We start from the raw sequence: 25,768 nt of genomic DNA on the forward strand, positions 1-25,768 counted from the left end.
GTAAAACTAGCACTGGGAGATAAAAGAAACAATGGGAAGGATTCCACTGATTGATGAATAGAAAAAGATATTTGCCTTTACAAATAAACTTTACGTTTGATAATAAATGAAATTAGACATTGAAAGATGAAAGAAACAATGGGGAAAAAAAAACCTAAATTCCACAAGAATTAAAAACTAAAAGGGAAAGTTATACATTAGAGGGAAATCTTCGGTATCAGGTGTATTGGGAAGTCTGTACCTATAGGTGGCCATTGAATCTTAGTATGCATTGTATAGGTGGCCTTTGAGCCATAGTAAAATATATGTATTGTATAAGTGGCCTTGCCCTGATCCTAGTTGTTCTAAATGGGCTGCAGCTGTGATGTCCTTAATTGGGTGGCAGCTGTGGCTAATGAAGATAACTGGGATAAAAGGGGGTGAGTTGGCCAGCCAGGCAGAGTTTTGGAGGAGCTTTGATGGGGAAGCAGGAACATTACTGCTGTGAAGAGCTGCTTGTGAGAAGACTACCCAGAAGGTATGTGACTCTTGAAATATGATAACAACAAGTGGTGACCCTGACATGATGGCAGAGAGAAGACGGCCAAGAGCTGTGGCAGCCTGAGAGCTGTGGAAGATTAGACAGCCAAGAGCTGTGGAGAAACATGGCCTTTGAGTTGAGGAGCTGTAAGAAATATGGCCTTTGAGTCAGGGAGCTGTGGAGGTACATGGCCTTTGAGTCATGGTGAGTTATATGTATTGTAATTGTATAATTGTTAAAAGAAAAGGGGGAAATATAGGTGGGCATTGAATCTTAGTATGTATTGTATAGGTGGCCTTTGAGCCATAGTAAAATATATGTATTGTATAAGTGGCCTTGCACCGATCCTAATTGTTCTAAATGGGCTGCAGCTGTGATGTCCTTAATTGGGTGGCAGCTGTGGCTAGTGAAGATAACTGGGATAAAAGGGAGTGGGTTGGCTGGTCAGGGAGAGCCTTGGAGGAGCCTGGACAGAGAAGCAGGAACATCACTGCTGTGAAGAACTGCTTGTGAGAAAACCACCTGGAAGGTATGGGACTCTAGAAATATGATAACAACATGTACCTCTCAAGTACCACAGCTAATAGGGAAAGAGAGAAGGGAAATGTGACCAGGAAATTAGGATAAAAAGGAGGCTGCATCCTCCAAAAATTTGAGACACCCCAGGGGAATGCCCCATGGCCTCTTCCTTTATTTGAATAAAGTAAAAGGACTCCTCTCTCTCCTTTTTGGACATAAACCTCTGATGTTTGTGGATTAATTTTCCTAATATATGTAAGGCTGATTTAACAAGTATTTCTTCAGATAGATCTACAGCATGCATTCATTCATTCTGGGCCCCTCACTTTAGGAGGGACGTTGAGATGCTTGAGCGTGTCCAAAGGAGAGCAATGAGGCTGGTGAGGGGCTTGGAACACAAGCCATATGAGGAACGACTGAGGGAGCTGGGGTTGTTCAGCCTGGAGAAAAGGAGACTCAGGGGTGACCTTATCACTCTCTTCAACTTCCTGAAGGGTGGCTGTGGTGAGCTGGGGGTCAGTCTCTTTCTCCAGGAAACAACGGACAGAACAAGAGGACACAGTCTCAAGCTGCGCCAAGGGAGATACAGGCTAGAATTAAGGAGGAAGTTTTTCACAGAAAGAGTGGTCAAATACTGGAATCATCTACCCAGGGAGGTGGTAGAGTCACCATCCCTCGAAGAGTTTAAAAAAAGACTGGATGTGGCACTTGGTGCCATGATCTAATTGAGGTGTTAGAACATGGGTTGGACTCAATGATCTTAAAGGTCTCTTCCAACCTAGAATTTCTGTGATTCTGTGATTTATGCACAAATATAGCCATATGTATAATGTTCTTGCTTTTTCCCCCACTGGCACTGCATAATTAATTATATTATCATAGAATGGCTTGGGTTGGAAGGGACCTCATCTAGTCAAACCCCACTGCAATGAGCAGAGACACCTTCCACTAGGAGAAGTGTTCCATCCCTCTGATCCTCATTGTGGCCCTCCACTGGACTCACTCCAACAGACCCACATCCTTCTTAGGTTGGGGGTCCCAGAGCTGGATGCAGTATTCCAGGTGGGATCTCACAAGAGTGGAGTAGAAGGGAAGTCACCTCCCTCAACCTGCTGGTCATGCTTCTTTTGATGCAGCCCTGGATAGTTGGCCTTCTGGGCTGCAAGCACACAAACAGTGTGGCCAGCAGGGCTAGGGAACTGACTGTCCCTCTGTACTTGGCACAGAGTAGTGTCGAGTTCTAGGCCTCTAACTTCAGGAAAGACATTGAGGTGCTGGAGTGTGTACAGACAAGGGCAACTAAGCTGGTGAAGGGTCTAAGGGGGTAAGACCTATGAGAAGTGGCTGAGGGGACTGGGATTGTTTAGTCTTGTCCTGGTTTGAAAGGAAGTGAGTTTGTTGGGATGCTGTGGTCAAACCAATAGGTGCTCAGATTTGAATATTGGCACCTGGTGTGGTCACTGAGGACATGGATATGCCTCTGAGAACACAGGGGGTTAAAAGCAGAGAACTCCCAGGGGGAAGCTCTCTTGGGTTCCAGTCCGTGAAGGAGGTCAGACCTCCCCTGCCCAGCTGCCGGCTGGGCAGGGGAGGGGAAGCCATGCGGCCAGATGAGGTAGGCCGGGGCCTTGGACAGAGAAGGGAGGTGAAGGCCCCAGCAGGATGGAAGGGTGGAGGAGCACTAAGAGGCATTGGGCAGCCGCCCCCACCCCGGAGGGAGAGAGAGAGATGGTTCCTGTGCCACCTTGAAATTTCATAGCACGGCTGGCCGAGAAGGAGAAGGGAGGGGGGGTGCTGCAAGAAGGTCCCCGGCAGGGCAGCCTGGGAGTTCTGGACAGGCAGAGCCTGAGATTTTTAACCCTTTTCTTGGATGATGGAAACCTTACAAATGCTGATCCTCCTGGAGTTGAATGAGAAGAGAGAGAGAGATGAGATAAGAGGAAATGGGCCACGAGAGAAGTTGAGAAGAATCTTAGGTGGGAGGGATGATGGAGTGGCCTTTGGCTGGACTTGTATAGCCATGGACAGAACCATTTTTCCTGTGACACAGAGACTGCATTTAGGGGGAGGCAATGGCTTGGAGCCAAGAGAGTGCAGTGGTGTTATGTGAAGGAGTGCCTGAACAGAGACAATGGGTGAGGAGGGTGGTGGTGCCCTTGATCTTCAGGGAAGAAGATCTCTGTTCTCGAGACCCCTCAGTCCCAGGGGGTGAAATTTGGGGGGGGACAGGTGTCCCGAAAGGGAGAGACCGTGCTCTTTTTGGAACTGGGCAAAGCACCCTTAAAAGGAAAACCCTAGAAGCAGCTCTGGTCCATGTGCAGTGGTGAGAGCACTGGACATGGAAGGAAGATGTCATGATGGCAAATGTTCTCTGGGTGGTGTCACATGTGCCATGGAAATACAAGAGGTTTCAACTGTGTTTCCAGGGGAAGCCTATGGCACAAGAGGAACTCCTCTCTTCTTGATGAACTGAGAATTGATTATCTGAAGGGTGGTGATGGACTGAGAGTTGGTGATCTGAGGGATGGTAACTGAACTGAAAGTCTAAGGTTTTGTCTTACTATGATGTATTGGGAATTTGGTGGGGGGAGGAGGAATGTTTGGAAGGTTTTCATCCTGAGTTCTGTGTGTTTCTTTTATATATTGTAAGTTAATTAAGTTTTTTTTTTTCCTTTTATTCCTAAGCTGGAGCCTGCTTTGCTCTCTTCCTGGTCATATCTCACAGTAGACACCAGGGTGAATGTATTTTCATGGGGGCACTGGCATTGTGCCAGCATCAAACCATGACAAGTCTGGAGAAGAGGAGGCTCAGGGGAGACCTTATTGCTCTCTACAACTACCTGAAAGGAGGTTGTGGCAAGGTGAGGATCAGCCTCTTCTCACAGGCAACTAATGACAGGAGAAGAGGACATAGCCTCAGGTTGTGCCAGGGGAGGTTCAGGTTTGACATCAGGAAGAATTTATTCACTGAAAGGTAGTTAAGCATTGGACCAGACTGCCCAGGAAGGTGGTGGAGTCACCATCCCTGGAAGTGTTCAAGAAATGGCTGGACATGGCAACTTAGTACTGTGATAGATGATATGTATAAATTCAATGCTGAGGTTACAGTAATCTTGCCTGATGAAAAATCTGGCATACCAAAGAAGGGTTCTGGGAAATTCCCTCTCATGAGATGACAGCGATATACACCAAAATCCTAGCCTGAATATTCATCTCCAGAAACGTTGATTCCAGAGGATTATTCATCTGACCAAACCCTAGCAATATGCAATTGATATGCATCATTGATAAGATAAATATGTGTCTCCTAGAATGTATATTGCTGGAGATTTTCCTCTAACAAAGTGAATTATTTACCACTTTCGGGAATCTCTCAGCAAGAGCAGCAGTAAGAAAAGAAAAACTCCATGAATATGCTAAAAGGATAAGATCAACATAAGAAAGCAAAAAACCCTCCCCGGCAACCCTCGGAGCTTGGAAATGTATAAAAAAGACTTTGTGAGAGCTGTCTCTCTGTGTTGCACAGAGAGGAGCCAGAGTGCCCCACCTGTCTCACCTGACACTGTTAGCCTGGTTCAGCACCGATCTGATCTTTGCTTGTGGCCTTTTAACAATTGTGTTTTAATTATGGAATAAATTCTCCTTATTAATCAAATTGGCTAATTCATTAATAACAGCACCATGATATAGCTGGCATGGTGGTGTTCAGTCAAAGGTTGGACTCTATGTTGGAGGTCTTTTCCAGCCTTAATGATTCTATGGTTTCTGGGTCATGCCAAGCTTCTCATCCACTGGTACCCCCCAAGTCTTTCTCCTCAAGGCTGCTCTCAATCCATTCTGCCTCCAAATTAAATTTGTGCTTGTGATTGCCCTGACCCAGATGCAAGACCCTGCACTTTTTATTGAACCTCATGAGCTTCCCATGGACCCACTCCTCAAACTTTTCCGGATCCTTCTGGATGGCATCCAATCCTTCAGGCATGTCAACCACACCACACAGCTTGGTGTCATCAACATAATGTTAAGTATTTCCATAAATGATCACTATCTGTGGTCTTCAACCTGAGAGCTTTCACCCTGGCTGAGCTACATTTTGCTTCTATGATAGATCTTAAGTTTGCTGAGCTCATTTCACATTGAGGTATTTGTCCTTTAAAGTCAACAGATCTGAATTGTTTGAAATTTAAACTCCAAGCAAGATCAGAGCAAAACAGAAACATATATATGATATTAAGTATCATGGCCTAAAAACAGTAGAGAAGCATTCAGACTGATTTTAATATGTACTAATTTACTGCACAGGAATTAATATAGGCATTGACAATGCCATCTACTGGCAAAAAAAAAAAAAGGCACAAAAGGCACAAAGAAGCCTAATTCCATGGCAGGCTATTTCCAAAAAAAGGGAAAGGGTAATAAAATTGTGTTGGATTTTGGTGTTCAATATATGATTTTGAATTTTATGTAGAAACTTTGCTGGGAATTAGTTCTGAAAATTATTAAAATTTTTGCAAATTAAGTTTGTACCAGAAAAGGTTAACAGTTGAAAATAGTAGCTATTTAAAAGACAGCAGAGATGATAAGAAAATATTAATAGACCTGCAAGACTGAGATTCCTTTTACTTTCCTATGATGTCTCTTATTTCACAGAACCTTGAAAAATAACTCCTTAAACTTCTTTAAATATTTGGTGAGGATATTCAATGTCTAAGCCTTTCACACTGTCCTGGTTACAGAAGGTGGGTGCCAGTTTAGCACTATGTGAATGTAACCAAACTGTGTATTCTTACACCCCTCTACATAATTGCTGATAAACTGTTAATGATGGATCATTTGCACTAGCTACCCAGTGCACACCCAACACCTCAAGCTACAAATGGGGTGTTAAAGGAAAGAAGGAAAAAAGGCAAACTCTTGGAGGCAGGGTAGTGTTTCTTTTTCTTCACACAAATGATTTAGCTGTGATAACTCCCCTCCCCTCCGGGAAAGCACCAGCACAGTCACACCCATCCTGAGGGGTCATCTCTGCTAATGGGCCATAATGGACTCAATGGCACTAGCAGAATAGGCAGCTATGGGGACTTAGACCATCAAAAGTCCCAAAATAACCCATGACTCACAGTACTACATAATTCCATTGGGAACCTGAACCCCCCCCCACCCCAATTCTCGGGCCCTGGGGGAGGTACTGAGAATTCCCACTGGAACCTATAAAATTTTTAGACTTGAGGGCTTTGACCACCACCACTTGACAGATGTGGAGGAGGATCAGAATTTCAACAGGACTGTGACCACCACTCTGACCAACAGGGTGCCAGGTTGTACTCTGACTTCGTGAGTTAAAAACAGTTTTCCCTGGTTCATCACTGTATTTGTTGTAATCTCTTTAATAAATTGTAAATCTGGCCTGTAATCTCTCTAGAGGTAGTTGAGTGGGGTTCATTTCTCCCACTAGTTTATTTTAAACCACCACACACACTAAGAATCTGAACAAGCATCAAAATCAGCAATGAAACTTATTGTGCTGTCAGCTATATCAACCCTGATTCCATACTTTACCCAGCCAATTCATGATTTTATGACAAATAGTCACCTTGGTGGAGAATATGTCCTATTAACTCTGTTTACATGTTGGAGAATTTTGTTCAGACATGGCTTGAAGGAAAAAAGGCCATGAACATATACAGCTGGTTAAAAAGTAAAAGGCAGCTATAAGCAGCAGCTGCTCAGGCTTTTTCTTTAACAACAGTAAACACCATGTCCTTGAGTAGTGATGAGAAGGCATGGTGGAAAACATGGAGGCCTTGAATGATAAATAACAAGTCAACAACAGGATGAGAAAAACAAGTGTTAGTCTCAACAAGAAAACCACAGGTATCGGCAACAAAGAGGGGTTGGTGTGTAATCTATAACCAATGATGAGCTCGGGTTTTGTAATATGTATAAGCCTAATTAACACCACTATAAAAGTGTGTAAGTGGGATCAATAAATCGTAGTTCGATGCTGATCAATTAGGATGTGGTCGACTCCCTTCGCCTCCTCAAATGGTGACACCCGATCGTGATACGGCAACGCACCCTGGAGGAGTGAAGACACGGCTCGGGTCCTGAGAAGCAGCTGGGACGGCAGAAAACGCGGAGAAAAGAAAAAAAAAAAAGCGGATAAAAAAGAAGCTGAGACGCGTTGTGCCTCGGATGTCATATAGACGAGCCCGACCGAATACGTGCTGCACGGACCTTGAAGAGGCTGCAATCAGCGCTGACGATTTTAGGTATGGAAAGGCAAGCAGCATATGATTTATTTACTGCCTTTTTACAAAAAAGGCAGGTTAAGGGGATAGATTTGCAAAAGGATTTACCAGGGCTTTTGGCTTATGGCTATGATAGGGGAGTTTTTATTAACCCCCATACGGTTCATGAGTTAATGGAGTGGCGTAAATTCGGTGATTTATTATGGGAGGCTACTTTAGAGGGCGATAAAACTGCCAAGAAGTTAGGTAAATTATGGCGGGTCGTTCACAATGAATTACTGCAGTTTCAGGCCGAGAAAGAGGCTGCCCAGCAGGCTACCGCTGCTCATGTGTGTAATAAAGATTACGATCAGGACAGGGGAATACCATTAGCCCCTGCAATGAGGACGGTCTTATTACCTGCTTCGCCGCCCTCTTCTGCTTCAAGCTAGGCTATACAGAGCTCTTCTGAGGCTCCCGCACCCCCTGAACAACAGCAGCCATGGCCGAGACCACCCGATAATCTCCCGAAAATCAATGAGCCGATCCCTGGGGCGGAAAACAACCTAGCAGGGGCTATTGCAAGGGAACGGAGGTTGGCTTGGGCTAACCTTGCCAGAGATGCTATGAAAAAGGGGGATGGGGAGCTTATCAGCGCTGCTACCCAGCTGGCTTGTCCTGTTGTATTCAATCCGCAGGAGGGAGGGTGCATGCAGGCTACTATTATGGCTCTTGATTGGAAATTGCTGTCTCAACTGAGGTCTACTGTTAGTCAGTTTGGAGTGAAAAGTGAGCCAGCTAAACAGATGTTAGATTATATTTTTGATGCCAGTCTTCTTCTTTTGGTGAATGATTGTTGTGAGATAGCTAAATTGATCTTTACTCAGCCTCAGCAATTGTTATTCAATGCTCATTGGCAAGGGCTTGTAAATGAATGTGTAGCACAATTAGGGCTAGGCTTACAAGAACAAGCATGGACCTCTCAGAATCAGGTGTTAGCTGCTCTTGCACCTCTTCAAACATCAGCAGCACTGCCTCTAATGCCTAGTTGGTGCCAGAACCGCAGTGACCACGCACCGACTCAAGTCGTCGCTGCAGCATCAGCACCCTCTCCTGTCTCCAACCTGACACCACAGGGAGCCTCGGCTTGGAACCAGCAGCCGCCGTAGAAGTTATGCTGATGATCCCACACCCATGAAAAATTCCGACAGGGATTCATGGACCTATCGTTATACAGGGTCAAGCTGGGTGCTTTGCTTTTCAGAAGATCATCTGCATCTATTTTGGCATTATTTGTTTTGCCTGGCGTCATTGGTGTGGACAAAATGATTATGGTGCATACTCCTTTCCCACCACTCCAAATTAACAAAGGACTGAGAATTGCTCAACTGGTGCCACTTGAGCCAAATGACTAAGGGATTACAGACTATGAAAGGACAAGAGAGGGGGGGAAATGGTTTTGAATCTGTGGAGAGCCTAGTTCAAACATGGCTTAAAGAAAGAGGCCATGAAGGTACTCAGCTAAGGGAAAAATAAAAGGCAGCTGTAAAGCAGCAGTTCCCAGGCTTGATCCTGTAAATAATTAGGTTCTCAGCCACCTTTTATATAAACAACAAGATTCTCAGACCGTTTTCTCAAAAACAGGCAAATATTCTGTCCTTGGCTGCTCTGGGAACAGATGGCCGTTCTGGGAACAGATATAAAGGTTTTGAGAACTTTTCATATCATGGTGAGAACACTGATCTTGGTTTCAATAAACAAACCTCAGGTATTGTAAACAAAAGGAGGAGTTGAAGTTTTCTCTACAGCCTATCGGGAGCTCAGATTTTGCAACATGCATGAAGTGAATTAACACTGTTATAAAAGGTGCCTGGTTTGATCAATAAATTGGAGTCGATGCTGATCAAGGAAGATGAGTCGTCTCCCTTCACTTCAACATGAATCCACCGGAGGACTTACCTTACTGACTTTGAACCTTTCTGAGAGACCCAAGAAAAGGGTGGAAGTGGAATTTCAAGGACAGAAAGGATCATTTTCAGGCTTGCTCAATACTAAAGCAGATTCCAGCATTATTAGCCCTAGCCGTTTGCCTCCTCTCCTGGTTCTCATGAATGAAAAACAGCTAACAGCTTTCTTTTTCAGTAGTCCAATTACCACCTACCGTGCAATGCCTGATAAGGCAGGACATTATGGCTCAGTTGGGGGTGGTTTTAACCCTTTGGGGTAAAAGCCATTGCTCGGACCGTGGTTGGGGAACCTTATAGGGATATTAGATGTGCTTTTAATGCTTTTACTTATTTTACCTTGTATTTTTAATTGTATTCAAAATATGGTCAGTAGAATGATAGAAAAAACCTGGCAGACTAACCTCCTTGTGCAAAAAAGTAAAACGGGGAATTTGTTGGAGAATTTTGCTCAGACATGGCTTGAAGGAAAAAAGGCCATGAACATATACAGCTGGTTAAAAAGTAAAAGGCAGCTGTAAGCAGCAGGTTCTCAGGCTTTTTCTTTAACAACAGTAAACACCATGTCCTTGAGTAGTGATGAGAAGGCATGGTGGAAAACATGGAGGCCTTGAATGATAAATAACAAGTCAACAACAGGATGAGAAAAACAAGTGTTAGTCTCAACAAGAAAACCACAGGTATCGGCAACAAAGAGGGGTTGGTGTGTAATCTATAACCAATGATGAGCTCGGGTTTTGTAATATGTATAAGCCTAATTAACACCACTATAAAAGTGTGTAAGTGGGATCAATAAATCGGAGTTCAATGCTGATAAATTAGGATGTGGTCGACTCCCTTCGCTTCCTCATTTACAAAGCAATAGCTCGTGTCATAGCACTATGGCAAGGCAGACTTTTTAGATTTATTTTTGTAATTACTGATGAGATTTTTTACTGCATCCAGTCCATACTTAGTCAACAATCAGGTTACTTAGACTATCTGATGAAAACCAGTTGGTCATATATTGTACCAATATTCTCTCAATATTCTCTGAGAGTGTCCTATCTTTGCAAGTAATATATATGAAGTAATATTTGTTGGGGAGTACAATAATAATATTTGGTGGGTTTCAGAAAGAACTTTGGTCTAAGTCTTAAACAATCACCGATGGAGAGACAGCAATTTGCTCAAAGAGAAGACAAAAAAAAAAAAAAGAGAAAGAAAAGGTGGAAGTGTCAGAAGTAGCCTCCAATGTATTTAATAGCAGAGGGAAGCCAGGAGGAGTAGTAGACTGCAAAGCATCACTTGTCAGCAAAGATAGCAAAGATATCCCTGACCACAGCTTTTTCTAAACTCATTTCTTAAAATTCCTTGGTTGTTAGCTGCAGCATGGTTTCATGAAAGGGAGGAAGCCTGGAAGTGCCAGTACTGGCAAGGTACCATTCACATTATACCACTAAGTCACCTTAACTTACTGCGACATATAGGAAGACTACAGGAAGAACAGCAACAGGGAAAGGAAGAAGTGTCATCCAGGATGAACACAAGCTTCTCTAAGTCATGAAAACATCTGCTAATATCAGAATTCAGCATTTCATATACTTTAGGAAAGTAGAAGAAAATAGAATACAATTTCTAAAATAAGCTTGTTATAGATGAGTAATGTAATAATTAGCTCTCACAATTAAGATATAGGTATTATGTAGATGTTAAAATGTATAGCAATGTTATGGTAATATGGCCTTCCATAGTCCTCTTTGCCCTCCCCCTTGTAATAGCCTTAGTAGTCAGGACATTCAGAGAAAGCCAGATGTAGTAAACCCCTCAGGTTTAGCCAGGGCCCCTTGGAGAATAGAATGCTGACACAGCGGCAAAGAAGTTTCCTGTCTCCAGGGACATCCGCCTTGTACCTTATCTCTATAGCCATGTAAGGCAATATGTTGTTAACCCTACTATTGGTCACTTATGGTCACTCTAACACCTTTGCCATTGGTCAGGATTGGATCCGGGCCAAGGGTATAAAAGTAGCATACTGTACCCCTACTAACTCGGAAGAAGAAGAGCTGAGACCCTTCACGGACCCTCCAATAAAGCCATACTCGTGGAACAGCCAGCGTCTTCTGCTTCTCCTCTCTCTACCGTCTGGTGGAGCCTTAGGCCAAGGGAAAAGCTACCTAGCAAGCAAAGCTGAAATCATAAGAGCTGCCTAATCACTAAGAGCTGAATATTCCCTGCTTGCTAGGGCTGTCCCGCAGCCTTGGTCTGAGAGCGAGCTGGCTTCTAGCACCCAGTCCCCTTGGGGACTGAGCTCTGGAGCTGTAACAGCTTGCATAGGATAAGACCAAGCAAGGCTCATTTAGCCAGATTGCTACCAGGAAGTGCAGCGTAATAACACCTAACCTCCAATCAAGAAAGTAATCTCCACCAATAGATGGCAGAGAAGCTAAGGGTATAAAAGGCAGAGCATCCATTTTGTAGATGAGCATGTGGCTGATAGTCACGGGGGCTCCCAGCGCTGTAATTTTTCCTTATTTAGTCCTTTTGTTGTTGTTTTTTTTTTTTTGTTAAGGTTTAATAAACCTTTAAAATTTTATAAGTGAGTAGTCATTTCTCATAAGATAAAGAAATAACAAATCCGGAAAATGGGAAAAATAAGTTTCAGATGTCAGTGTCACAGAATAAAGTCTATGTTGCATGCTTTGTTCTTGCAAAAGCTGCCCTTGAAAGACACACCAAAGCTGTGTCTGAAACATGGCAGTAGACTCTTGCTATCACAGTGCTGTGGCAAAGTTAAATACTGATGTGATGAGGAATGTAAGATAATCCCTCCTGATGGTCTTCTGAGACACTCAATCACCCATGTGATCATTCTGCTCCTAGGGACTGAAGTCTGAAGCTTCACTGTCTTGGGCAAGTGTACCAGCTTATCTGGTGCTTGTAGGATAGATATACATAGGGCTGCCTTGCATCCATCTTTCCTTCCTTCCTTCCTTCCTTCCTTCCTTCCTTCCTTCCTTCCTTCCTTCCTTCCTTCCTTCCTTCCTTCCTTCCTTCCTTCCTTCCTTCTCTCTCTTTCTCTCTCTTTCTCTCTCTTTCTCTCTCTTTCTCTCTTTCTCTCTCTCTTTCTCCCTCCTCCCTTCCCTTCCCTTCCCTTCCCTTCCCTTCCCTTCCCTTCCCTTCCCTTCCCTTCCCTTCCCTTCCCTTCCCTTCCCTTCCCTTCCCTTCCCTTCCACTGGGCCCTTCTTTTAAAGTCACCCATGCTTTTTTTGTGACTACAAGTCAAGACAAGAAGGGGAAAAGTTACCATACAAGGACTAAACATTGCCCTGGTCTGAATACACCACACAAACTACCATGTCTCTGGAAAGCAGCAGACTGTTAAAATCTTACTAGACACTCTGAGTACTTAGGAAGGCCTAAGAAAAGGGAAAGAAAAACAGTCCAGGGAAAACTCAGACTGCCTCAGCTAGCTAAACTAACTAAAAAGCAAAAGGAGTGCTGTGTTCTGCCATGTCCATGCCCAGACAAGAACAGTGGAGTTCTGTGTTCCAGCAGACTGTGGGGAAGAGTGCAGCTGATAACGAAACTCCGTGCTTCTTCTTCTTCTCTCCACTTTCACTGTCAGAGCCAGTCTTGAAGGCACAGAATATGACATCCAGCATAAACAGAACACACCATTGGGGATACAAGCATCGTAATGTCACCCTAGGACATATTCTCTGCAAGAAACTGATTCCTTGGTCTGGAATTTTCTTTTAATTTAAATTAATTTAATTAAAGCGGGCCACAAAACAATCCAGAGTTCAAATCTACATTATTTTTTCGTAAGTACAGCTCAAAAGCATGATTGTATTATATTGTTCAATGCAATGGAGAGTTAGTCTACACGTTTAAGGAAATTGAAATGCTTGGCATGTCCTTTTTCCTGTGATTATTGCCCTTGTGCCTGGCCTTGGAGGCTGCTTAGTGCAGGCTCTGACCTTGTGCTTTGCCCTCTTCTCTAAGCTGGTGTGCTGGTTTTAGCTGGAGTAAGGTGAATTTTCTTCCCAGTGGCTGGTATGGGGCTGTGTTTTGGATTTGTGCCGAACACAGGGTTGATTATATAGAGATGTTTTTATTATTGCTCAGCAGGGCCTGCACAGAGCCAAGGCCTTTTCTGCTTTTGATACTGCCATGATGGCAAGGAGGCTGAGGGTGCAGGGGAAGTTGGGAGGTGTGTGGGTTTGCACGGCTTGCTTTTGTGGTAGTGGTTGGGGGGGGACGACGACACAGGGGTAGCTTTTGTGAGAAGCGGCTAAAAGCTCCCACCATGTCTGACAGAGCCAATCTCTGATGGCTCTGAAGATGGACATGCAACTGGCCCAATTAGAGCAGTTGGTAACGCTTCTGTGATGACATATTTAAGAAGAAAATCAAAACAGAGTATATACAGTTTTTTCCAGGGGTGGCAAAGCACCGTGGCTGCCACTATCTCGACATGGCCTGCAGTGAGCCTTGCCTGCCTGGCCACTCCTAGACAGCCGCGCTGCAGGTAGAAGGGCAGGGGCAGCTCCTCCTCGGGCCCTGCATTAAGAGAGGCATTAAATTAGCACCAGCACCGCGGCAGCAAAAGCATGGCAAGGGATTCCCTGATGCAGAACCTAGATGAAATTGACCTCTTGGTGCTGCAGGATGCTATAGGAATCTGAATTGGTGGAACTTGTTGGCAATAGAGCCTACAAGCAACAATTTTTCTTCTAGTCAAAGAAGAGGAAGTGAAGACATGTGAGGGAAAACAACATGGCAGCACCAAGGTCAGTGGGAAAAAAGAGAGGGGGTAGGTTCTCCAACCATCAGAGCTGAGATTCCTTTGAAAGCCATAGTGAGGACTATGGTGAAACAAACTATCCCCCTGTCCAGGGGGGATGCAGAGGTCCATTCACAGCCCATAGGAAAAGTGTTCACGCTGGAGTGAGTGGATGCCAGAGAAAGCTGTGATCCAGTGGGAGACCCGAATAGAAAGAGAGGGTCCCTGCTTCCAGAGATAAAGAGAGCCCTTGCTTCCAAACTAGAGCAGTCTATCCTTAAAAGACTGCACCCCATGGACGAGTGACCCATGCCACAACACTTTTGAGAAGACTGTTTGCCCGTGGGAGGGACCACACAGCATAGCAAAGACTTCTCTCCCTGAGCAAACAGAAAAAGATCTCGAGTGATGAACTGACCAAAACTCCCATGCCCTGTCTCCCTGTGCTGTTGGTGGGAAGGAGGGAGGGGCTGGGGGGGAAACTATTATAAATGAGTAATGAAATGATTTGCTCTCACAATTAAGGGGTGAACATTATATGTATGTTAAGAGAAGTTTTGTAGATGTATACCTATGTTACTGTAATTTGTCTTCCTCCTTGCATTGTTATCACGGGATGGCCTTGGTACTCGGGGCATTTGGGGAGGGTTGGCTGGTTACTATAGTAATACCTGACCTCCAATCAGGATGTAAGAAAGTGATCTCCACCACTAGACGGCAAGGAAGGAGTTGACTGACAAAACTTTGGGAGGGGCTAAGGGTATAAAAGGTGGAGCATCCATTTTGTAGATGAGCACGTGGCTGACAGTCACGGGAGCTCCCAGCACCGTAATTTTTCCGTATTTAGTCCTTTTGTTGTGTTTTTTGTTAAGGTTTAATAAACCTTCAAAATTTTAAAAGTGAGTTGTCATTTCTCACAGAAATGGTGTTTTAAAAGCTTCTTTTACTTCTCATTATTCTCCTCTGACTCTGTTAATAATAAATTTACTTTATACCTTTAAATTTGAACCTTTTTTGCCCTTAGAGTGTTTTCCTCCCAATCGTTAACTCATGAGCCCTTCGTTAATTTTTTTTCCCTTTCCTCTGCTCAGCTATAGCAGGAGAGCTGTCCTAGGGTGATGTTATGATGCTTGTATCCCTATTTGTGTGTTCTGTTTATGCTGGATATTATGTTCTGTGCCTTCAAGACTGGCTCTGAAGAGCGAATGTTTTGTTTTGGTTTTTGTTATCAGCCTTCTCCCCCATGGCTGGCGGGACACAGAGATGGGGCAGTACATTGTGCGGCTTTTGCTTTTTGCCTGGCTTTTCGCTTTGCTCTTGCTCTTGCTTCTGCTTTGCTCCTGCTTTGCTCTTGCTTTTTGCTTCTGCTCATTAGTTAGTTTAGCTAAGCAGTCCGAATTTTTTCGCTGGACTGTTTTTCCTTTCCCTTTTTTGGAACTACTCTAACCTGCTCTGAACTGGGACTTGGGAAACACCAAAAGTTTGCACCTTGCGGCCTGCAGCAGCTACCTCCAGTGCCAGAGGGACTGATAACAGAGCGACCACCCCCAAGAGAGACTTTCTGAATTTGTCATCTTTTTCAGAGCAGTGAAAGAGTGTTGCCATCCGGTATTGTTCATTTTGTGTGCTGGGGGGTGTTTTGCCTCTTAAATAAACAGGTTCTTTCCACTTCTCTCTGAGGAATCTTTCCTGAACCCATTGGGGGGAGAGGCCGTGTGGGTTTACTTTCTGGAGGGGCCCCCTTTTGGAGGTTTTCTCCCAAATTTGCCCTAAACCAGGACAAGAGCGTAAGCGAATGAATTTTGTGGGTGCCTGGCGTTTGCCAGTGTCAAACCATGACAGGAGGAGATGCAGCTGAGACATCTGAGCCCAATTGACCAAAAGAATGTTCCAGACCATATAACATCATGCTCAGTATATAAAATGGGACAAAGAAGGAGGAAGGGAGGACAGATGCTTTGAGTGATGGCAGTTGTTTTCCCAAGTCACCCTTATGCATGATGGGGCCCTGCTTTCCTGGAGATGGCTGAACACCTGCCTGCCCATGGGAAGTAGTGAATTAACTCCTTGTTTTGTTTTCCTTGCATACACAGCTTTTGCTTTCCCTATTAAAGTGTCTTTATTTCAACCCATTACTTTTCCAGCTTTTATTCTTCCGATTCTCTCCCTGATTTCAGTGGTGGGTGGAGCAAGCAAGTTGTTGTGTGGTACTTGGTGGCTGGCTGGGGTTAAACCATGACAGAGACTTAGAAAACCTTATTTGTGACTCAAGACATGGGAGCTGAAGGTGGGATCAGTCTTTTCACCAGAAGAGCTACAGAACTGACATAAAATTGGAAGAGCTTCCAAAGGCTGCATAGCTTGGCAAAGGGTAGTTGACTTCCATGTGAAAGTCTCCATAGCTCATTAGAGTCATTCACAGATTACACAGCCTAATATTAAAGTACTACAAACTTGGTTACCTCCTTGGAAGGGTTTGTTGGTTTATTTGTTTGTTAAATAAAAGCCTAAGCATTCCACAGTTCTGATAGGCAGAATCTCACACAAACAGCTATGAAGGAGATGGGGACATAGGGACACAGGAGAGTCACTAATTTCAACATTATAGAAGAGCCCTCAAGTACCAAAGTACATAAAGTTGCAACATCAAATACTGAAATTCTACATTTATTCTGAATACATTGTTTAATTATTATTTTTATAATTTTAACTTGATTTTCTCTTATATCAGCAACTGGTTTTGAATCACAAACAGACTAATTCCAACCAGTAGAACATCCAAGAAGCAGAAAAACAATGTCCTTACATTTATGAGTCTATTCTGCACACATGGATCCCACACAGACAGCATGGAAACCCAAGTTAACAGGAGCACTGGCTTTTCTTATCTCTAGGAACAGATTGCAACCAGCAACTACAAATCAAAAGTACCTATCATGTCTTTTTGGTGGGACCATGTGGGCATTTGATGAAAAAGCATGGGTCTCTGTTATAGAACTATCTAGCTTTCTATTTGTGACTCTTACTGACTAAAGTACATATTGTCCTGTTTTCAGCTAGGGTAGAGTTCATTTCTTCTCAGCAGCCATTACAGTGCTGTGTTTTGGATTCAGAATGAGAAGGGTGTTGATAAAACACTGATGTTTTTGTTTCTGCTAAGTCATGTTGTCCTAGTTTGAAAGACAGGTGTCTGCCAAGGAAGGCAGGAACCTCCCTTGGAATGGAAAATATGACCCCCCCCTTCCTTTCAAATTATTATAACTTTGAAATTAAGGGGCTTTCAGGCAAAGATACAGGAAAAGGAATAACATTGGTGCACTAGTGTATATATATATATATATATATATATATATATATATATATATATATGTATAACATGGCAAACCAAAACAACTATGGCAGCAACAACAAACAAAAACAGAGACCCAACACCGGCCTTCTCTCAGCTGTCAAGCACTTTCCCCTTTGGTGTAGTTACAGTGACAGCTGGCAGGGGCGCTGTTGTCTCCTGGCCGAGCAGGGCAGGTGTGATGATTTCCCTTTGTCTGCAGGAGGCGCTGTGACACAAGCTCAGCCACCTCTCTCCATGGAGTAATGGTGGGTGTGCCAGCAGGAGAGAGAGAGAAGGGGTTTTCCTTTGCAAACTCACAGGAAGCAGCTAGTCTCAATGCCACTCAGGAAACTGAATGGACTGCAGCAGAAACCCTCAGAAGAAACAAGCTGGAACAGCAGAGGTGTGGATGCCATGGGACGGAGAGAGAGAAACGGCAAGTGTTTCTCACAGCGGCTTGTGAGAAGTTTTAGGGAGCTGGAAAGATGTGATAACTTGTTGACTATAAACAATTTGCAGGTGGTGTTTTTCTACTTTATTTTTCTGTTCCTCTCAAGGACAGTGCATGAGAAAGATGCTTCTGTTAGTTAGCCAATAGAATAGAATCTATCGTATCACTCTATAAAAACCGCACGGTTCTTCTGAATAAAGCCTTCTTTGCCTTTTCTACGATCCTGCCTCTCGCCTGTTCCTGCCCCGACCCTGGCGCACGAGTGACACAGAGGTGGGCACACCTGGAGGTGACAAAATGTAGCAGAAACTCTGGGGCAGTAACCAAAGCCATGGGATGTCTGGGTGTCAGGTTACAGTATAGAAAGAAGCCCTGAAGCAGTGGCAATAACAAGAGGACTGAGTGGGGAATCACTCTCATGGATAGCTCACTTGTGATGGCTGGTTCTAGGGTCCAGTTGCACAGAGGGTGCAGCCCTGGCAGGGGGGCGGTGGGCTCCCAGCACAGCAGGCACTGGCTCTGGGATCCCAAGCAAGCCAGTAAGCTCCAGTCACAGTGCCAACGGAAAAGAAAAAAGCAGGCAAAACACACAAGACAACAATATCTCTAGTCAGACACCACGCCGCATGGCCACAGAGATGATCGCTCCACTGGAAGGAAGCAGCTGCCCCTCACCCCCAATTTGCAGGAAATCCTGGGCTGGGTCTCACCTATCACGATACTCTCAGAGCCATCGGCGGGGGGGGAGGCAGTGACCACCTTGGACACAAAACAAAAGACTGGATATGGGATTTAAAAAACCATCCCAAAGACACATGTTTATCCTAAGTCAAGGACTTTTTTTTCCTTGTCTCATGCTCTTCCAGTCAGGAGGTTTGCAGAAGAAGCTGAGAGGGAGCATAGCTGGGACAAGTGATCCAAACTGGCCAAAGAAATATTTCACATCATAGAACATCATGCACAGTGTATAAACTGGGGGGGGGGGTTACCCAGAAGGGCATCCAATCTGGGTTCCGGACAGGAGGTCAGGCATTGGTAAGTGGGTGGTGAGCAACTGCATTGTGCATCACTTGTTTGTTGTTTTTTTTTTTTTTAATTATCATTATTATTTTTCCATTATTATTATATTTTACTTTATTTGCAATTATTAAACTGTTCTTATCCCAACCTACAAGTGTTACTTAAATTCTTCTCCCTATTCCACTGGGGTGGAGGGGAAGAGAGGAGGGGTTGAACAAGCAGGTGCATGGTGTTTTATTTCCATCTGGGCTTAAAACCAGACAGTCCTTCTGGCACCCAATGTGAGGCTTGAAGGGTTGAGATAAGGACAGATCCACCCAGAGTGTGTTAAAACACCTGCTCATGCAGACTATGAGGTACTAAGGGATGCTCCCAGCAGTCTATAGACAGGAGCATCTGGATCTGCAGCCAGCACTAATGCATGTCTTGCAATGCTTTCTGCATTTGTCTCTTCAAGGTAGATGATGGCTGGAGCTCCTCATGATACTGTGAGACTGACTGCAGTAGATACAGTGGCACCTCTCATGCTACATTTGGTAACAAGGAGAAACATGTGCTCCCCATAACAAGCCTCCTTTTCTCCAGGCTAAACAACCCCAGTTCCCTCAGCCATTCCTCATAAGACGTGTTCCAGACACTTCTACCAGCGTTACTGCCCTTCTTTGGACAGGCTCCAGCACCTTAATGTCTTTCTTGTTGTAAGGGATCAATTAATTTTAAAATAAGTGCCTCAACATTGTTGGGATTTTATTTTGGATTGTTGGTTATAAATCTGTTCTTTTTAACGTTAATGGAAAGTACTAGAAAAGCTTCATGTGTCTTGGCAGTACCAGCATGGGACAGTATGTGCACAAAAATGGCTCTGTCTCTGGGGGAAAATTCTTCTGACAGCCTATCAGGGTGAAGAGAGCCTCTATCACTAGGCAGACTCTCCAGGTGACCTTCCTTGAATAGGACCATGGGAGGGGTTACACAGTATCTAAGTGACTGCCTCCAAACCCCGAGCCTCGCCTCGCTCCTGGCCCCAGCCCTTGCTCTCTCTTGCCTGCAGCCGCCGCTGTCCCTATCCTGCTGCAGTCTGCAACCGCTGTCCCAATTCCCCACTGTCCCTGCTGCAGCTTGACGCCCTGCCTCCTTCCCTGCTGCTGCCGAGTCTCCTGCCCAAGCATCGTGTCGCTTACTGAGCGTCCCGCTGTTTGTTGCATGCAGTTCAGGCTGTTAGAATTGCGCTGAGAGTGCTGCGTCAACTTGGCTTGCAGTGCACACACGTCACCTGCCAACCAAGCATCAACAGTGTGCCATGAACACCATAGCAATGCCGTAGCAGTAACACTGTGTCTCACTCTTTTCTCTGACTTTTCTATCCCCCTGTTAGGGCCATTTATTTTCTTTTATCATTAAACAGTTCACAGGTGTAATATTGGCCTCATTTGCATCTAATTTAGCCCTAGGAATCCAGAATTCCCCTGGTCTCACTCTGGGATGGGACACTTGTAGTGAGGGGTTGTAAGGACTTAAAGAGCACAGTTGCCACCTGTCTCAAACACTGTCAAGGCCACAGAAGGAATTTGCCACAAGAGAAGCCACTGCAGTTGAAACTTGAAATAAGCACAGAAGGGAGGAATTTGTGACAGGAAGGCATTAATTCCAGGCCTGGCAGAGGCAAGATCTGGTTAGCACATCCTGGTTAATTCATCCCGATGAAAATTCCCACTGTGGTGAACTGTGTGAAAGGAAGCAACTGCTTATATGCATATCACCAGTCAAATAAAGATCACCCCAAACTATGGGACATAAGGCATCTGCGGTCACCAACAACTACCAAAGCCCCCTGAAATCTTGGAGGAAGTATGCACAGGACACACCCATTCTTGCTTAGCATGCAAATTCACATGTAAATTAGGAATATGCCTCTGTGGATACCCAGAACATGAACTGGATAAAGGTGGTACCGCCATAAGAATGACCTGGGGACCCCCACCACCGAGAAGCCCAGGATGAAGAAGGACCAACAGGACACCACTGGATCCATGGGTGGTGACTATTTTCTGCTTGATATCTTTCTCTCTCTCTCTCCTCTTTTTTATTTCTTTCCATCTCTTTACCTCACATTTATTTTTAAATAAAATCTGTATTGTTGACTTTGGCATATGGTCTCATTTGCACCTTAATTACAACAGATTTTAATCTATATAAGGACTTGAATACAAACCAATGATAGAGTCATGTATCCCAGGTGGAAGCTGATGGACAAAATGGCAGGTGTGAAAATCTTGCAGAAAGGCCTTCAATGGCTTCATTCACACACAGAATTCTTTTACTTCATCTTTTGTGAAGCAGGATATTCAGCTTTATGCAGCTGAAACTTTAATTAAGGCTGGTAGCAACAGCTGCAATTTCAACAGATGTCTTTCCAATACTCTCCACTTGCTCTCACTACCAGATACACAATTCCTTTTCCAGCATGTATATGTTACAACTCATTTTTTGAATTTTTTGTCCTTGTGAAGTTAACATAAGATGGAAGCTATCATCAGTATTTGACAGAGAAAGCAGAGGCAAGCACTGGAGTGCCTATTTTAAGTCATGTTGCCTGTTGTCTTGGCCATCAGTTAATAGACTCTGTTATTCATTTTTCATCAGCACCTGACAACATCTCTGCAAGATTTGGTATTATAAAGGAGTCTGCTAAGATCTGCTTTACAAAGTATCAGAAAATATCTGCTGGCATTTCCATTCTCAATCCTATTTTTCAGGGAATCATAAATCATCCATAAATTGCCCAGCAGCAGAATATACAATACACAAATACCACTGTGACAATCTATTTCCTTGATAAAAGCACAAAAAGAGTGTTTGGATCTGGTCATGGTGCCTGCAATGTCAATATGTACATTGTTTTTCACTACACATGGCAAAGGATTAGACCTCAAATTCCTCAAGTGAAAACACACAAATGCTTTGACAGACATTCTCTTGCATGTATGTTCTTGGACAGTGTGTTCCATATTTCTCAAGCTGCTTTGAGAATCATACAAGCATGTACTGAATTGGGCCTGCAATTACCATAATAAACATTATAATAAAAAAAGTTTCATCCATTAGTCAGACCTCACTATACTAAGAGCTGTGCAGACATACTAAATGACTCTCGAGAGTATACTGTCCCTATGTTTGAGTTGCACAGTTTACTCTCAGAAGACTGAAAAAAAGGCTGTTTAATTAAATCCCACAGACTATCCCATCATCTTGGATGAATACTTTCCTTGGGCAAGAGGTCACCTAGTTCTTCAAATTCCAGAGAATTTCTGAGTTTAAGAGAATACATATTTACAATCTTTTTCATTATAAATGTTGCCAGTTTCCCTGATTAAACACACAAAATTCAACATTTGTTGAACGGAAATCAAAAATTCTAAAATTTTATTGATGAATGTCAAGGAAAAAAACCCTCCTTCCCATCAAACAGTGTAGAAGACATGAAGGAGCCTCATAAAGATTCTACATCAGACAACCACAGAGAGAATAGAGAAACTAAAATATTGTCCTCTGATCTGTGCAGTGGAATTCTGAAGGTGTCAATGGGCTTCTCCACAAAATCTGAGAAATTAAATTGGTCAAGAAGACTAGATTTATTCCTGGATGTTCCCTCTTTCCCAGTTTCAGGCTCTCTTAAAGCTCTTTCAACACAGATTTTGGCAGCTTATTGTTTAAAGATTGAACAGTGCTGAAAAATAATGTTTTACTCTCTATAGATATGGAAAAAATTGCTATAATCTATGCTGCAAGAGGAAGAATTAGTAACAGAAGACATTTGGTACATTATTCAAGACCATCAGGTCAATGATGTCATGCTAGCAAGACATCAAGACCTCTGTCAACAGTGTATAGCAACTGACCTTAGGAATGTGATGCAGTAGTATGATACAACATTTCATACCCCTTTTCACCTGTCTTGGTTTTGGCTGGGATAGAGTTCTTTTTCTTTTTTTTTTTTTTTCTTAGTAGTTGCTACAATGCTGTGTTTGGGATTTGGTATGAGAATAATGCTGATAACACACTAATCTTTTGGTTGTTGCTAAGTAGTGCTTACCTGAAGGCAAGGACTTTTCAGTGTCTCACACTCTGTCAGTGAAGAGCTACACAAAAAAGCTGGGAGGGAGCATAGCCAGGACAGCTGACCTGAACTGGCCAAAGAAATATTTCACATCATAGAATGTCATGCTCAGTATATAAACTGTGGGAGTTACCCAGAATGTGTGTCAATAACAGTTCAGGAATAGGTTTGGCATCAGTCAGCAGGTGGCGAGCAATTGTATTGTGGATCACTTGTTTTTCTTGGGTTTTATCTGTCTCGCTCTCCTTTTTATTACCATTATTATTGTTATTGTTATTGTTGCTATTATTATACTTGTTTCAATTATTAAACTGTTCTTATGGCAACCTACAGGTTTTTTATTTTTTGTTCCTGATTCTCCTCATCATCCCACCAGGATGGGGGTAAGTCAGAAAGTGGCTGTGTAGTACTTAATTGCTCCTTGGGTTTAAACCATGACATCACCATACTTAAAAGATATTCCCGAAGTCAGAATTTATAACATTCATCAATGCTAGGTTGTACTAGTCAATGTGCACATGGCTACAATAATTACACCAATAAAAGCAACCTATAATTATTGGAGAAAGATATATATTTTAATACAAAACCCAAAATTAATCTCTCATATACTCTCTAACCATTTGCGTTAAAGTAATGACATGTTAAAAAACTTACCAAATATACGGTTTCCATGCACTGAGAATAAAATGAAATTTTACACTTCATAAAATTGTTGGGTTTTTAAATTTATTTTAATAATCTTCTTAAGGAAGGACAGTCTTGAAGAAAACGCAGCAGAAGATGTAGCCTTTAAAATTCTAGTTTCTTAATACAAGCCAAAGAAAGTTCCTGTGAGTCAAGTTAGACCCTCTACTCCTCAGCTTTTTCATACCAAGAAAAAGAGTCTGTCCTTTAGGAAGAAACATGGGGTTTGAGCCATGCTCGTACAACAGTCATGATGCCATTTCTGACTCTATCAAACTGTGAAGCTAACCTTTCAGGTTATTTTCTGTATGTGCTCTACCTACCACAGTGAGGAACAGCTTCAGTCTCCAGGACTACTAGATTGATGCTACACAAACAAACTGTTCAGTCAAAAAGTGAGTTTAACTTAACTTTAAGAGTGGCCTAAAACTAACATCTACTGCTAAAATAATTGTGGTGAGATACATGAAGCTAACCTAAAAGGCTGATTATTTAAATCTTTCAGATTTCCTGTTGTCAGAAAGTTAAAATGAACTATAATTTTCAGGCTTTATTTTAAACAAAGAAAAAAGTATTAATTGTAGAGAATCACAAATGAAAGAGGGCCACCCAATACCTGAGTGTATTTGTTAATTCTGCTCATTAAAAAAACATATAAAACTTTGACCAACATTTCCAAAAACTCACCTCGAATTTCAGGAGAGAATCGAGCGGAATGGCGGGATACAAAAAGTCTTAATTCTTGATCCAAGTTGCATTCAATCAAGCTTGTATCCCATGATCGGATTCCTAAAATTTAAAATGCAAGACATTAATATATGAGCACTGTTTTAATTGATTATTTCTCCATTTAAGCTAATGACAGTCGCATATTTCTAAATTCCAAAACCAACCTCTACTGAAGCATGATTTTAAAAAGCCAAGATTTCAGCTGAGGGTTAGAAGCAATTAATTTTGATCAGGATGTAAGGTAAATACGTAGATGGTAGGTTAATGATTATTAGATGCTTAAGATAGAGCTGATTGTTATATTGTTTGCCATTATGAGCTTGTTTGTAGAAGGAAGTGGAGTAAGTGACCCGTTATAAGAACATATTGAAACCAATAGAACAATGGTTAGCACCTGGGCTTTACATCAATCAATCATGAAGCAGGGGGCCTTAGATTGTGCCAGAGGGTCATGGAGACCTGATGAAGACATTCCTGACTTCATCTGTTAAGACCACTGACCCAATTCAAGACCACCGACCCAATTCAAGAGAAGAATTGCACACGCATGAAGAAATAATAACCTCATTTTAATACAGAGCAAGGATGGGAGGTGCTGGGGTAATGCATATGTATTGTATGTAAGATCTCAGGAAATTATTAAATAGAGGAAAAAGAACCTTGTGCAGTGAGACAGAGCAGAGATCCATTCTGAATTAGGTGAAGTGTCTAGCAGCGGTGAAAAGTCTGTGAGGCCAAAGCTGAAGGAAAAACTCGCATGCCGAGACAGCAAGGAAACAGAGAAAGAAAAACAGAAAAGACCACGAGGTCAATTTGCCCCTGACCTAGGAATTCCTTTGATAAAGAAGAACTGGTGATAAATGTCACGCGGAGTGAATATGTATGAACCTATTGTGAAACTGTATGCATATGCATTTGGAAGGGGGATAAAAGGAGGCCTGAGATCTTCAGGGGTACGCATGCCTTTTGAGGAGAATTTTCTCCGTATGCATCCGGTGCTGTAAATAAACATACTGAGCTTTACAACCTTTATAAAGTTGTGGGGTTTCTTCTTTTCTCCGCAAAACAGCAGCATGGTCATGCCTTTTGGGGACAACTCCCATGCCGCCTGCCAGTGTTAATAAACATACCACTTTTTAAATTTGACTAGTTAGAGAGTCTTTGTCTGTGATCTTTGGTTTTAATGACTCACTACTCCTTTCAAGCCATGCAGCTATCCTTTGCAAAGTGCTGAGCACTCACAAAAAGCACTCTGGATGGAGATCAGTCACAAGCAAGAGGAAATCTGCCTTTCCAAAAGGTAACAATCATTCAAGGCCCCTGATTTATGACTGCTGGTTCCAACATCCTAATAGCCACATTATGAGATGTCCTGGAATTTACTTTAAAATAGCAATACACTCTTTTATAAAACTGAAAAGACTGAATAACT

At 43.0% G+C, this 25,768-nt stretch overlaps 1 protein-coding gene across 2 annotated transcripts in view; it reads right to left on the reverse strand.

Moving 5' to 3' along the window:
- LOC141726935 (microtubule-associated protein 1B-like) overlaps positions 1–25,768 on the reverse strand; it is a 150,218-nt gene that overhangs the window by 106,810 nt on the left and 17,640 nt on the right. For both annotated transcript variants that reach the window (XM_074532046.1, XM_074532045.1), the window contains exon 2: positions 24,295–24,396. In XM_074532046.1, the coding sequence (XP_074388147.1) occupies positions 24,295–24,396 (102 nt within the window). The remainder of the gene's footprint in view (positions 1–24,294; positions 24,397–25,768) is intronic.

Source organism: Zonotrichia albicollis, chromosome W, assembly GCF_047830755.1.
Source record: "Zonotrichia albicollis isolate bZonAlb1 chromosome W, bZonAlb1.hap1, whole genome shotgun sequence".
NCBI classification, from domain to species: Eukaryota; Metazoa; Chordata; class Aves; order Passeriformes; family Passerellidae; genus Zonotrichia; species Zonotrichia albicollis.